The following is a 15233-nucleotide window of genomic DNA, read 5'->3' on the forward strand; positions in this document are numbered from 1 at the left end:
TGCAGGGGAAGGTCAGTTCAGGTACCTGTCCACTACTGTTAGGAGTCTTAGCTGGGGTCATCCTTGTGGATTCCTGGGTATTTCCGTAGCACCAAGTTTCTCCCTAACTCCACAATGGCTCCCCCTAACTAAATAATGTCTTTCATTGCTCTTCCTCTCTGTCTCTCCCCCTAGTTCTTCTGCTGAGAATTCTGTTTAGATCGGTACCGAATTTTTAAATTGGATCATTTGGTTTTTTGATGTCTAGTTTCTTGGGTTCTTTATATATTTTTGGAGATCAGCCCTCTGTCAGATGTGGGGTTGGTGAAGACCTTTTCCCATTCTGTAGGCTGCCATTTTGTCTTATTGACCATGTCATTTGCCTTACAGAAGCTTCTTCTCCAATACTTTTATGATTGGGTGTTGAAATTTGTTAAAGGCTTTTCCAGCATCTAACATGATTATGTGGGTTTTTTTCTTTGTTTATATGGTGGATTACATTGACAGTTTTTTTATATGTTGAACCATCCCTGCATCTAGGGGATGAAGCCTACTTGATCATGGTGAATGATCTTTTTGCAGGTATTTTGTTTTTACACCTATGTTCATAAAGGAAATTGGTCTGTAATTCTCTTTGTTGAATCTTTGTGTGGTTTGGGTATCAGAGAAACTGTGGCCTCATAAAATGAATTGGGCAATGTTCCTTCTGTTTCTATTTTGTGGAATAATTTGAGAAGTGTTGGCATTATTTATTCTTTGAAAGTCTGGTAGAATTCTGTGCTAAAATCATCTGGACTTGGGCTTTTTTGGTTGGGAGACTTTTAATGCCTACTTCTATTTCCTTGGGGTTTATAGGTCTATTTATCTGATCTTGATTTAACTTTGATAAGTGGTATCTATCAAGAAAATTATCCATTTCTTTTAGATTTTCCAATTTGGTGGAGTGCAGGTTTTTAAAGTATGACCTGATGATTGCCTGATTTCCTCCATGTCTGTTGTTATGTTCTCCTTTTCGTTTCTGATTTTGTTAACTTGGAAGTTCTCTCTGTGTGTCTTTTATGGTGCAGGGCAGATATGTGAGTGTCTTCAGACAGACCAGGCTGCATGTCTGTACTCTTAAAGACTGCTGTCTGGTATCATTTATCTTAAACCACATGAGGTTTTAATCCTATGCCATATCTGTTTATATATTATATTAATGTTTATTTCACAAAATGCCAATTGTGTGTTTATGTATATGTATGTATGTGTTTCTTGTTCTCATAGACTTGTGTACATTCACATTCTATAGGTGGTTAAAAAGACACACATTTATTTTGCATTAGAATGGATACCAAAATGTACAAAGAGCTAGGCCCACACTGAATGACAACACACACACACACACACACAGTAAATTAATAAGCAAGTCTCTGTCAAAACTTGGACTTTTTATATATCTCACTCCTTAATGACATTTTAGGCTAATTTTATATTTTGAGATTTCAAAAACTAAACAAAGTTTCCTTTCCCTGCAGTTTCTGTACATGATGAACTCTAGCACTGGTTTCCAGAAGATAAACCACGATGAAAACCTGCCACCTGCTGAGAATTTGTGGAACTGCTGAAACTAGTAGGCCATTTCATTCAAATTATTGACATATTCACTTTTTATAAACTTTATTTAAAATACTTGTAAAGTTCTAAAATAAACTTAATTTATGTGGTTGATAGATTATTCCCTTTTTCTGGTTGCTTAAGATATTGTTGTTGTTATTTTTTCCAGTTAGTTTGATGTTGTCAAATGTCCTGGAAGGTCTGTGAAAGTCCTTGAAGGTCCTCGCTAGTGTTTATCAAACCATCCACATCTTTTAGTATTCCAGCTTTAAGTATACCCGTAGTTCCTTACTCACAGAATGCATGTCAAATTACAGAAATTCATGCTTTTTAAGGAAAAGGACTCATGGCTTTCTCTCATTTTTTAAAAACAAGCCAATTTTATACTTTAACTGTCATTTTAAAATGGAAGTCATAGTGCACTGTAATCATTTATTTATCTTAAACCATAGGTTTTTAATCTTGTGCTATGTTTACATTGTTCTGAATGTTTCTATTTTATAAAATGATATGCATATCCATACATGTTATGCATTTTTAAAAAGACTGGATACTTTTATAGAAACTAAATAAAGGATATAAATCATATAGTCCTATAGAAACTAATAAAAGATTTTCCCTTCTGTGTTTAAGTAGATAAGTAGGAATAGTAAATATTTTTTAACTATTCAAATATTCCATTCTTACCGCATCTTGGGACTAGAACATACGTACTTCAGTGTCATTTCATCTCATCCACCAAAGTGTCATCAGGATGTCCAGCCTGTGGCCCCTTGGCTGCATGTGTGCTGTGGGCTGCATCCATCCCAGGCATAGTTATCAGCGAGGCTGAGCACCTCTGTAGAGGCAGCCTCGTGATGCAGTATGAAAAGGTTGGACACCTCTGATAGGTCTGCTGTAACCATGGCAATTCATGACTGCTTAAAAAGCTCTCCTGATTCTTCATGAGAAACATTTAGTAAAGCTAGTGGTTACCTAGTGTTCCAGGCACCCCTTCAGGAGTCTATCAGATGGAATCACGGGTCATCTTGAAAACCTCCCATGTAATGAAGAACCCTCTACCTCTAGAGATGGGCTGTTCGTGTGAGACAGGTTTATATACAAGTTCCATACTGAGACAGAAGCCAGCTGTGCCTTAATTCCTTTTAGCTCTTCAAAGTTAGGTAATCCACCGTATCTGACAGTATATCCTACAAGATTTGGAAAATACTCATGTTCACCAGCTTCCTGTTGCTGTGACAAAATACCCAAGATAAACAACTTAGGGAAGAAAGGTTTGCTTTCACTCAGGTCCATGGTCACTTGCCCACATTGCTGTGGGCTCACAAGAGCACGGTACATCATAGGAGCACCCCATGGCTGCTGGGAAGCAGGAGAAGAGAGAATGGGCTTGGGGTCTCCGCACCCACAAAGGCGTACTGCAGTGACCTCACTTCCCCACTGGGTTTGGTCTCTTACGAAGGCTAGTAACCAAACATTCCAGAATGTGACCTTTAGGGTAGATTTAAGATCCAGTACTCAACAGTACCCTTCCCCTGGCAGGCCACTCATGCCAATTAATGGAATACCTTCCTCTCCCTCTTTGCTCACTGTTTTTATGAAGACATTTAAGTTGTAATTAATTTCTACCTTAAAATATCAGATTTGATAGTTCTCGTCTATCACCTTGTCATTTGAAAGACTAAATTTACATGTCTCATTTCTAGATGAGTATATATACTAGAAAATCCAAATTTTTGAATTAAGTATTTCTTTGCAAGGACATTCTTTAATAAAATGCCCTATGCTGGATAGTTTTATGTCAACTTGACAAAAATCTAAAGTCATCTGAGAGGAGGGAACCTCAATTAAGAAAATGCTACCATAAGAGGGGGCTGCAGGCAAGCCTGTAGGTAATTTTCTTAATTAGTAATTGATGAGGGAGGACCCAGCCCATTGTGGGTGGGGCCATCGCTAGGCTGAACTAGCAGTGAGGAGCAAGCCAGTCAGCAGGGTTGTTTTACCGCAGCATAGTGGCTGCACCTCAATCTACTGTTGTCTCAGCTAATGACCATGGCTCTGCATAACTGCCTCACTGCTCAGGTCAACGCCCAGCAGGACTTCTCCATCCCAGGGCCACCGCTTCTGCCGCCAAGTGTAGTTCCTAACTAAGTCTCTATCATCCAATTTTACCAATAAAGCTTGGGATGCTGGGGTGAAAAACTGCTAGCCCAGAGTCAAGGAAAGCTCACAGCTGCTTCCTTTTTTTTTTTTTTTTTTTTTTTTGCTTTCCCACAAAGAGAACGTCTTTTGCTTTCCCAAGCAAAAGGAATGCCAAACTCTAAGTCCCTCCCTAGTACTTCCTGTGTGGTTCTGTCTTCCTGACTTCCTCCTACTATGGTTTTAGGATTTTGTTGTTGTTGTTGTTGTTGTTGTTGTTAACTGATTGCTTGCCCCACCTCTCGATCTATTGTTGGTTTTACTTAATCTTTTAAAAGGGATAGGGCTGAACCATGCTACAAATAGAAACAGATTTTTTTCCATTAAATAATGCAATCTCAGGGTTCACAGTGTGATCAAATATCCTGGAACAAATCAGCACCCCTCCATTGCCTCTGCATCAGCTCCTGCCTCCAGATTCCTACCCTGATTGAGTTCCTATCCTGACTTCCATCAATGAACAGTAATGTGAAAGTGTAAGCCAAATAAACCCTTTCCTCCCCGAGCTGCTTTGGCCCTGGTATTTCAGCACAGCAATGATAACCCTAACAAGGACAGAAATTGGTACCAGGAGTAAGTTAATGCTGTAATAGACCTGATCATATTGTCTTAGGGAGGATTAGGGAAGGGCTTTGGAACTCTGATCTAGAAAAGCCATTAGGTGTTGAGAGCTCAGTGGGCTATTCTGTAGGAGCATGGATAAGAATCTTGAGAGCAGTACAAAGGGTCAGAAGCCTGGTTTATGATGTTTCAGGTGAAGCCAAGACTCTACTGGGGCATTTGTGTGAAGAATCTGTGGTGTTTGGTCAGTTGGAGCTGAAGAATTAGCTATGATGAACAAGAGACCAGGACCACTAAAGTAGAACCTTTGTTTTACTGGAACAATGGATGCTGGTCAGCTGGGGATGAAGAGCCAGCTGTGGTTAAGAAGAGACCAGAATCAATGAGGTGAAGTGTTTCCTGAGAGTCAGTACACAAGCTGTGTCCTAGAGGTGGCCTAGGCTGTACCAAGTGCTGACAGTCAAACTTGATAATGTGTAAGACTCCCAGTTGGTACTGGCTTTGAAGGCATGAAGGGGTCATGAAGAACAGCTAACTAAGGCTTGGCACTGAGAGCCAGGCGAAGCCACTCATAAAGGTGCAGCCTCAATAGCAGTTGAAGTCTCTGGATTGAAGAGGTCATGCTGAGAAGTTGAGGCTTGGCACCATGAAGTGGGCCCAGGAGACACTCCTGGTGAAAGTGCAGGATTTTGGAGATGCCAGTCCCATGGGACAACCACCACCAGCAGCAGCAGCTGTGCAGTGGGACCAGCCTGAGCCTAGAGGACAAGCTGTGTGCTGCAGATCCAGAGAAGTGACCCAAGCCCTTGGAAGAGCCCCTGAGATTGAGGGAGGGTGAATCCCAAATATTGGACATTGAGTGAGTTATACTGTTGGGATTTGGTTTACTTTGATCTGATTGAGCCCTGGTTCTTCCCTCTTGAAATAACTTACTTTTTACTTTATAGGAGTGTCCCACACTTCAGAGACATTTGACTTTAAAAGACTTGGGATTTTTTTGTTTTTAAAGACTGAATTTTTTAAGTGTTTGAATTTGTAAGATTATTTGCTGTGAAACAATCTTTTTTTACACTGCGACTATGTATTATCATTGGATTAATAAAGAGCTAATGGCCAATAGCTAGGCAGGAGGAAGTTAAGCAGGACTTTCAGACAGTAAAAAAGAGAGCTGGGGGAAGGAGGAGGCAGAGTCACTGGGAGTCACCAGCCTGATGCAGAGGGAGCAGGAAATGAACATGCCATGTTGAAAAAAAGGTACCATCATGTGGTAGAGTGTAGACAAGAAATATAGGTTAACTTAAGGTGTAAGAGATAGTAATAAGTCTAAGCTACTGACAGAGCATTTATATTAATAAGTCTCAGTCATCAAAGATCAATCTGGGATAGTGGCTTGAGATGAATGATGCAGACTCTCAAGGGAGAAGAAGCAGGATTTTTTCTTAAATGGTTACAGAAAACTGAGAAACTAAAGAGAAGTGAGAAACTAAACTCCAGTAGGGGGAGGGCTTTCCAGAGAGCCAAGTCACCAAACTCCTTGTGACCTTGGTTTTTGTTTCTTTAGGGCCATGGCAGGAACTGGACAAAAGCAGTAAGTGCATGTTGATTCTGTGTGTCGTGTACCCATCTCCCATTGAAAGATTTGCTCAAAAATAGGGGGAAAAGAAAAGGTATGGGTTCTGGAGTCACTAGGATATAAACTGTAGGCTTGAAGGTAATTGTATACTTGCACCAGACTATGAAGCCCAAAACAGTAGTAACAGGAGCTTGTGTCTGCTAAAGGAAAGCCAGAGCTCTGCCCTGAGGAAAAAAATGACAATGTCCCTCTGCTTCCGGCCACCAGGCAGCCCTGGCCTCTTTCACCTCCGACTTCTTCAGAATAAGGCTGACCGCTTCTATACTGCCATGGTATCAAGATTACTACTAGGGATTTGGAAAGTTTCTAATCTTTCTGCACAAGTTTTATATAAATGCATTTTTCCTTCAATACAAAATATATAACTGAAATCAAAAGCAGGCTTTGCTGTTGCTAGAAACTTACCTGAGCTGTGCTATGGAACCTTCCTGTAACCAGAAGACAACAGAAATGAACAGTCAGAGTTCAGATGAAGGTACCTCTTAGACTTTAATATAAAAATAGAAGAACAGTCCACTATTTTAAGTCCCAATTTCCTAGGATTGGTGAGTTAAAAGATTTGTAAACTTATCTACATTCTGTGCTCTGACCTTCCCTGTAAACTCACATAATGTAGGAAAGCCTTTTTGTCAACTCAGTCACTGATTTTGTGTGAAGTAAAGTTGGAAATAGACTTAAGATGGACTTTCTTAGAATTTTAACTCAAAGGTTAAACATGAATCAGAAGCAAGAAAGGAGTGGATATGACCATAAATATTTTTATTAAATGTGAAAATACACGGGCATAAAAATATTGCCCATATTCATAGACATGTATGAGCCCAGTTGAAATAATTTTAGTTCCTTTTTTTTTATTAAAACACTAAATTGAGATGGATTATTAGGTCTTCCCCATTTAAAACAAATATAAGCTTAGGAGTAATATTTAACTTATCAAACATCTCTAATTTTTACTTCCCCTATGCCCTGTACTCTTTTGCACAGGTAAATATTTCATCCACAGACGAGTCCAATAAGCCTGTTGCTACTGTACACAAAGCCACGCAGTGGCTAATTTTACTCTTAAATCATTCAGCAAATGAGATCATCTGTTAAAAAAAATTATCTCCCCCTCCTAGCATCATTTGAAATTAGAGTAAACTGCTACTAACAGAAAAGGAACGCTATGATCTGGAAAAAGAGATTCATTCTTAAAAATCGTCACTTGCCTTCTCCTCCCTTGATCACTACAGAAACATCAAATACACTCAGGAAAATCGCCCTGACTTCGTCCTACCTCAGTGATGTGTACTTACTAAAAACACTGTAAAAGCCATCATCTAAGTGCCTATATCTATGAGGCAGGTTGGCACCCCAGTGGCCTGAGAAGTGATTTCTAACCAATACATCTTCTCTCTTCATGGTAAGCGACAACTTCTGACCAAGTTAAAGCCTTTACATATGAATGTTATCTTCCAGGAATAAATAATAGTGACAACTGATGTTTTTTCTACTTGGTTATCAATAATTCTTTCTCACACTTTTGTTGTGTGCATAAGTTTGGTACTTTTAAAAGAGGGGAGGGCCTCAAAGTCACAGTGACTTCTTATTGCAGCCCCCACATTCTGAGATTAGTCATAAGCCAGCATGCCTGCTTACATTTGAAAAACATTTTTAATTCCATTCATTATCAGAACTCCAATGACTAATCTCCACACTGTTATTTAAAACACTACTAGGGGTATTTTTAAATTAAGATGTTATATCCAATGCACATTAATTAAACTACTGAGTTGGATTTTTTTTTCCAGGTTTTCTTCTATTCATGGTCAGAAAGAGTAAACTTACAAAACTGAGAAGTGAAGGAAGTTGCCCTCAGGTAGCAGATGTTTTCCTTCTTCCTGCAGTGAGGAGCACTGGATGCAGCCCAGTGGTGCTGCCCGCCCTTAGGAAGCTCATTATAGGGATGGAAAGGCTAGAAACAGAATAGAGTTCAGCTAAGGTGAGCGTTGATCCCATTTTCCCCAGAATTACCACAAAGGGTCTGTAGTTCCTAAAAACAAACCGGAATGTGGAAGTAGCCCTGCAAAAAGGAAAAAGGGAAAGTGGAGAATGTTTCTTCAGTAATGTGGTTTTCCACTGCATGGTATACAGTGTCAGGCAGGTAGAAGGAACACTAATCTGTTCCTCATCTGGGATAGGTTGGACACCAGGAGGCTGCCAACAGCATCCAGGCAGGAATTTACAGGTCATCCCTATCTTACTAATCAGCACTGAGATCTACCTTCATCTTTCATCTCCCTCCATGGCATCTGCCTTTGGCACCAAAGTTTGCAGTGAGCAAGACTAATCATGTTACTTTGGGTAGTTACAAGTAGGAGACAAAATCAAATAAAAACACCTTGAAACTCTCTGGGAAGCAAATTAGGAGTCACTCACAGGTCCGTGCAGCCCAATCTTCAACCATGTCACTATCCCTCTGACTCCATGCTACTGGCATCTTTCCATCCGCTCTAAATGGGAGAGTAAGCAACTTGATGCTTCCTTGGTTCTGTAGGTGAAAAATTGCACTTTGGAATGTACACAGATGCCATCAATGTAGTTCAAAAGTGTCAGTGACGTCACCCACAAATGGAGTCAGATTGACAAACAATTGTGACATCGTAGTTAAACACAAGATTTGAAAAACATTTTTCATCCACTGTTTCACACTGGCTTGAGTTGATTTGATTTACGATTTTGGTGGGGGCCTGGTAAGGCACTCACTGTGTAAACCAGGCTGGCCTGCTTCTCCTTGTCTCTAGTGCCAGTCTGATTGGAATTTGGGGACACTGAAGCAAAGTGAAAGCTGGAAGGCATCTGAAATGCACTGTGAAGTTTACTGGTGAGAAAGAGGCTCCTAAGTTCAGGCAAAAAGCACTTACATGGTTTGCCCAACTCAACTAGGTGATTTATGTTCTCCCATTAAAAAAGTCTTTTTCTATAGATGCTCAAGGATACGACTATAGGTTAAGAAAATTATTTGTGCTTGGATGCTACATTCATGCCTCCCACAATTAACTAAAATGCTTAACTTCATAAAATCAATATATTAAACCTTTATACTTAAAATATTTCACAATGTTTTAAGAAAGAAAAAAAACTTTCTAGAATAAAGGTAATAATTCTTACCAAAGTAATTCTTTTAGATTTTCAATGTAACATCAGTAGTTCATAAATACTCAATGTTCTTGATTTAGCAATAGATTTTTAGGGGAAAAAAATTATCCAGTATACAAATCATGAATAGTATATTTCTTAAAGAGGTATCTGCTTAAAAATCAAGAGGGAGATCTCAGGAGGAAACAGAAAATGTCATTTTTTTAAGTGAAATGTTAGCAAGTACATAGAGTTGAGTAGATTTGCAAGCCTATACTTTCTTCTAAGCAGAAAAACAAACCTGGGAACATCCAGTCCTAGTAAGGCAGATCTACTGACCAAAAACCAACAACCAATACAACCAAGACAGTTGGGCTAAATGTAAGAAAAGAGAAGAGACACTGAGATGCTGCTTCAAGTGGGAATCCTAATGCTCTGCTTAGGCTTGCAAAGCAACTCTTCATTTCTAGCAAACAACTTGGAACTTCACTTGTTTAAAAAGTATTTCAAACTGACCTCCAACAGTATTGTCTAAAATACCACTGAGCCTCTTTTTTACGCATTTTAACTTGTTCTGTTTAACATTTAAAGGAGGATCTGTAAGTTTTTATAATTAAATTCAAGTGAAATTGGTATTCTCCTATAGATACAAAACAACAACAAAAATATATGCTCAACTTCAGCCCATTCAACACCTGGACATACCACCACTACGTGAGAGTATGTTCCTAAAAGATGGTCTCCACCCTTCCTGCAGTGACAGCCATGATGACACTGGTACAGGAGTAAATACTTGCAAGTGACTGGACTGACCAAAATCTAAGCGTAACTGTCCCTAAGAAAATACAGCTCAGTTGTTCATATTCTCTCAAGAATACTGAGACACAATCCATTCTCCTGAAGATTACAGCTCCTCCTCACGGTTTCTATGCAAGGCTGTAGAGAGTCTGTCTGCTCTGGGTTGGATATCTATATTTAATGCTATTTAAAACCTCCACAGGGTAAAAGCCTCAGAGCACTTCCCCAGGCAGTCACAAGATGAGTACAGGCTGCTTTGTCAGAAGTATGATTCCTTGCCCCCCACCTTGGCAGGCATCGAGTCTACAGTAAGAACAGCTTTTTTCCTTAAAACAATTCTTTGGTCACCGACAAACTAAAAGTTTTGTTTTGTTTTGTTTCCATTCGAATTCCAAACAAAGTTTCTTTGTTTTTAATATTAAAAAAATAATAGTAATAAAGAAGAGGAGCAGTAAAAGAGCTGGTTTAATTGAAGTGGAATTTAAATCTAAACGGTCCGCCTGAGCTGAAGGGATTGAACCCTTGCCATGAGTTCCAACTTCTGTGGAAGGGGCTGCCACCACCTCCTTGCTGACTCTCTGCATCAAGAGGATCTTCTCCATCATCAAACTTCTTTCTCATTTCTAGAAAAGAAACCAGCAAATTAAGACCCACATATTAACCTAAGGTATAGATACGAGGCTTTGATACCCAAATCCATACTTTGCCATCACCATCCTGAAGAAAATGATTGCAAAGAGAACTCCCAGAGTCATGCTCTTTATAAAACAGCTTGTCACTACTCTCCTCCCTCAAATGAAGTCCATCAGGCAAGAACCTCACTGAGTCTCCTCCATAAAGCATCTAAGGAGCTACTTTGCCCAACAGGTGACACACAACACTCCATAAGGCTCATTTTCCTCCCAAAATGTAATGCAGATACATGGAGAACCCAATGAGAAACAGGCAAGGATGAGGGGGCTCCCTAACACCACCAAATCCCTCAAGACCCCTGACTCTGGCCCACCCATTATACCACATTTAGGGAGAGTGAAGCATTTTGCATTCAATAACAGAACAGGTCAACTGTACCTACTGTGTTGAATAACGAAGTGCACCTGTCTTCCTTACTAGACTACAAATGACTTAAGACAAAGGACTATTTCAATTATGTAATACAAATGGATGCACAAAAAAGATTTGCTCAAGGGGCAAAAAGGTTTCCTCTTTGTTGAACCTTCCTGCTCAAATTAGAACACTCATCCCCCTACACATACAGAAAGCCACAAAAAGCAGTGTGTACACATTCTGAGCCTGTCCTCTTACTTTCCAGACTAGATTCTCTCTCTCTCTCTCTCTCTCTCTCTCTCTCTCTCTCTCTCTCTCTCTCTCTCTCTCTCTCTCTCACGCACACGCACACGCACACGCACACACCTCAACCAGCACATCTGTTTCTGTGACTTAGGGCGAGAGAGCTGCTAACACCCATGGGCACAACAAGCAGAGCTAGAGATCTCCTCTCCTCTCGTCTTTTTGTAGCCAGCTCGACACACTGGTTTCCGCACCCAGCTCTGAGACATCTGGGAATTTGGTACCAAGAATCATCCATCACTGAGCGAGGAGGCTAGCAGGGGTCTAAGAGATAGGTGTGATATGCTCAGTGTTGTGCTAAGAAATGACAGGAACTTGTTCAAGTGGGGACAAAGTATTCCCCAGTTAGTCTTCTTTCACTACACACTGGTATAGCACTGACCATTTACCTGCGGGTCGGGTCCCCAGACTCAGGTGGGAAGAAACTGGTGACAGTGCAGGACTGACAACCCACCACAGTCCTCCCTCACCCGCCCTGCTCTACCCACTCTGCCCCTGCTGGGGTGGGAAAGGAACGGCAGCTACTACGTCCCCAACTTCACTCTCCCCAGACAGCAGCAGGACACGGGGCAGAGGTACCTGGGTCGGAGAGGACTTCTTTCGCAGCTGCTATGTCAATAAACTTTTTCTCCGCTTTTTTCTTTTCTTCTTCATTCTGGAAATTATCTGGATGCCACTGAAGTGCTAACTTTCGGTATGCTTTAATGATTTCTTGTTTTTTGGCATTTCTGAAGGATAAAGAAAATTACTTAGCAACTGTCATAAAGGCCCTAACTTGGTTTCATTTAAAAAAAAAAGAAAGAAAGAAATCAGAAGAGCTGTGTTGGTAGTCCTCTTTGAAGCCTCAGTGGTAGAGGCTTATCACAGCACTACAGACAAATACTGTAAGCTCAGGTGTGTAAGGGATCCAGGAGAGTGTCACCTGATGGCATACAGCTGTGTTCCTCGAGACTCCAGAGAGTCAAGATTTAACATCTGTTCTTTGTATGGCAGTCTACTTTGTTTTTCTTTCCTTTTGAGCCATGGGGGTGGGGGAGCAAACCCCGGGAACTGAACCTACTGAAGGCACGGCAAACCCACTAACACTGAGCTGATTCCAGGCCTCTCCAGAAGCTTGCTCAGTAAGTACCTCAGAATACAGTACAGGTCTTCACAACTGTCCCTTGCTGAATTTCCACACTACCATGATTTAATTCTTTCTGGGCATTAAAAAGATATTCTCGCCGGGCGGTGGTGGCGCACGCCTTTAATCCCAGCACTCGGGAGGCAGAGCCAGGGGGATCTCTGTGAGTTCGAGGCCAGCCTGGGCTACCAAGTGAGTTCCAGGAAAGGCACAAAGCTACACAGAGAATCCCTGTCTCGGGGGGAAAAAAAAAAAGATATTCTCCCATCAGGATGGTAGCACTCACCTTTAATCCCAGCAGTACTCTAGAGGCAGAGGCAGACAGATCTCTGTGAGTTTAAGGCCAGCTAGGTATATATATTGTCTTCAGGCTAGCCAGGGCTACACAGCGAGATTCTGTCAATCAATAAAAATAAAACATACACATACAAAAATCTCTGTAAACCCCTTTAGGCTGAGTTTACTTAATACTAGTAAGACCAAAGCTTTAATCTTTGGAACAGAAGCTGACAGTCTACATGGTCAGAGAAAATGAGTCTTTTTTTTAGACATTTTTAGGATTTATTTTTGTGTATGAGTGTTTGCTTGAATGTATGACCATCATGTGTGTGTGTAATGACAGAAAGCAAAGGAGGTCAGAACTGGAGTTAGAGATGGTTGTGAGCCATCATGTGGGTGCTGAGATCCAGTGCTCTTAACTACAGAGCCATCTTTCCAGCCTGTACAACTTTAACCTCAGGCTCAGGGGAAGGCTTTTTTTTCCTTCCTCTTACCCCAGTGGAAATAAAGTGCAACTCTACTTTCTTAATCCTTCCCAAAAAGTCTAGGCCTAGGACCTATTTATGCCTTCATCATCAACATCTCTGTTAATGATCTTCATAAAACAAATTGGCCTGCAAAATACCAAACACAGTTTATGATGTTAAAGGCTGTTAGAATAATATATGACTGAAATAACATGAGTAAATGGAGTGAACCAGGTTAAGACAAAAGGAGATACAATTAGCTTTAAAGCAGTTGATTAAATAGCACAGGCAAACTTCAATAATTCACCTTTTTACTCCCAAGATTTTATAATAATCTCGTTTCTGTGACTGTTTCAGTAACCGCTGGGCTTTCTCTAAACCTTCCCGAATCTGCTGATCATTTTCATTGTGTTCCTGAGCAGCTTCATAATCCTGAATGGCTGTCAAAATATGTTTAGGAAAATGTTAGGGGGGAATTACGATTCAGTGCCTTTATGTATTCTAACAACTTGGTACCAAGTCCTCATGAAGGGTAACAGCCCCTTCACTCACTGTTGCTTCTAAGAGCCTAAATGGTACCACTTCCATAATTTTGTTCAAACATAATTCATAATAAAGGCTGAAGCTCTCACTCCTGTTCAACAGAACTCACCGTGGTTGGTTTACTTATCCATCCTCTCACATTATCTCCCACACCTCCTTCAAGGTATTTTAATATTATACAAAACAATCTTAACCCCACTAAGACATAAATGACCACTGCATAGCAAAAAAAGTAAAATACTGGAAAAGAAAATCAGCATTAACATCTATGTTTGATAGTTTGGAAGAAGCAAAGGGTACAAAGGGAGCTGGCGGAACCATCAGCTCAGTACTGCCAATGTGATTGCAGCGTTAACCAAAACCAAAATACATAAAGACCTAGTATGAAAAGTCTGGAGGAAATCTACAACACGTTTTATTTTAGAGTACTTAGGTATCTAATATGCAAGATGAATTAGTGTAGCAAGCCTGAGATCCATCCTTTGAAAGTCCTGCTGATGAAGATTATTCATGGCTGGTTTGGAATGCTGGATTTCAGGAACATTCCTTGGTCACAGGCTCATGAGGCCTGGAAGTCAGAAATCTGGGTATGACTGAACAGTGACTAGCCTTCAACAATTGCCCTGGGTGCCGGGTCTCTGGAGGCCCAGTTACAGAATAAGTTTGACTTGTGTCAGGTTATAGGAAAAAAGATTCAGAATCTAAAAAGTTTCCTCCAGAATTTGGTGCGTGGCATTTTCTCCTCACTGGAGTCCATCTTAGCTCCTGAGCTAAAATACACACGGAGTCCAATATGTTCTACCAAGTCTGGAGTTAATTAAGCTGTCAGGCTTGGCAACAGGCACCTTTAACCACTGAGCCATCTCACCAGCCCCAACTGCCAAGTCTTTTATATCATATTTACTAAGTTATAGTATGCATGTTTTTCTTATTATAAAAAGTATAGAATTACTGTTTCCTATATTCATATGATTGCAAGTAGAAACTAATTAGAACGTAAAATACTTCCGAAAACATATAGTAGCTAAGTAATTTTTGGTCCATTTCCTTAGATTCCACACCCTGGGAATTAAATAATACAAGTCTACCTCAGTCATAAATGAACAGCCATGAAAAAAAAAAAGACAGAAATATTATGATTCTAGATTTACTATGAGCAATTAATTTTCTAACCTCAACATAAACAAAATTTCACCCAGACATTTTTTTCTTGTGTGTATGGATATGGTAGGTGATATTAAACCCAGGGTCTGAGCATGCTAGACAACTGCTCTACCACTGAGCTACAGATCCTTACTCTACCCTCTCACATTCTTAAGGAAGAGTGCTAACAAACTGATCAAAATGACAGACATTAGTCCACTTTGTTTGCCCTCTTCCCAGCACAGTGACAAAAATAAAAAATGATCATCACAGAGTTGCAAAGATAGAAATGTTGGCAAATTTCTAGAAAAGAAACAACAAGCAGATTCTTAACAAAAAATAACCCGAAGTGGAGAGATGCACAATCACCTACACTGGAAGGTCCCAGCAGGCTTAGAAGCCATTAGTGTAGCCTTGGACTTTTTGTTTGGCAAGCTAGAAAATA

At 40.3% G+C, this 15233-nt stretch overlaps 2 protein-coding genes across 6 annotated transcripts in view; one reads left to right on the plus strand and one right to left on the minus strand.

Moving 5' to 3' along the window:
• The window catches only part of Uggt2 (UDP-glucose glycoprotein glucosyltransferase 2), a 128926-nt gene extending 119027 nt beyond the window's left edge, over window positions 1-9899 (plus strand). For 4 of the 5 annotated variants that reach the window (XM_037208321.1, XM_037208320.1, XM_028868215.2 and 1 more), the window contains one exon: window positions 1497-1696. In XM_037208321.1, coding sequence (XP_037064216.1) covers window positions 1497-1519 — 23 coding nt within the window. In that variant the 3' untranslated portion in view covers window positions 1520-1696. Of the gene's footprint in view, window positions 1-1496; window positions 1697-4528 lie in introns of those variants that run through there. The other variant, XR_003734424.2, reaches the window with a different exon arrangement.
• Window positions 9539-15233, minus strand: part of Dnajc3 (DnaJ heat shock protein family (Hsp40) member C3) — a 42019-nt gene continuing 36324 nt past the window's right edge. The window contains exons 10-12 of the mRNA XM_028868217.2: window positions 13410-13542; window positions 11813-11961; window positions 9539-10506 (exon numbers count right to left, since the gene is read on the minus strand). Coding sequence (XP_028724050.1) covers window positions 10349-10506; window positions 11813-11961; window positions 13410-13542 — 440 coding nt within the window. The 3' untranslated portion in view covers window positions 9539-10348. The remainder of the gene's footprint in view (window positions 10507-11812; window positions 11962-13409; window positions 13543-15233) is intronic.

Source organism: Peromyscus leucopus, chromosome 9 (assembly GCF_004664715.2).
Source record: "Peromyscus leucopus breed LL Stock chromosome 9, UCI_PerLeu_2.1, whole genome shotgun sequence".
Classification (NCBI taxonomy): Eukaryota; Metazoa; Chordata; class Mammalia; order Rodentia; family Cricetidae; genus Peromyscus; species Peromyscus leucopus.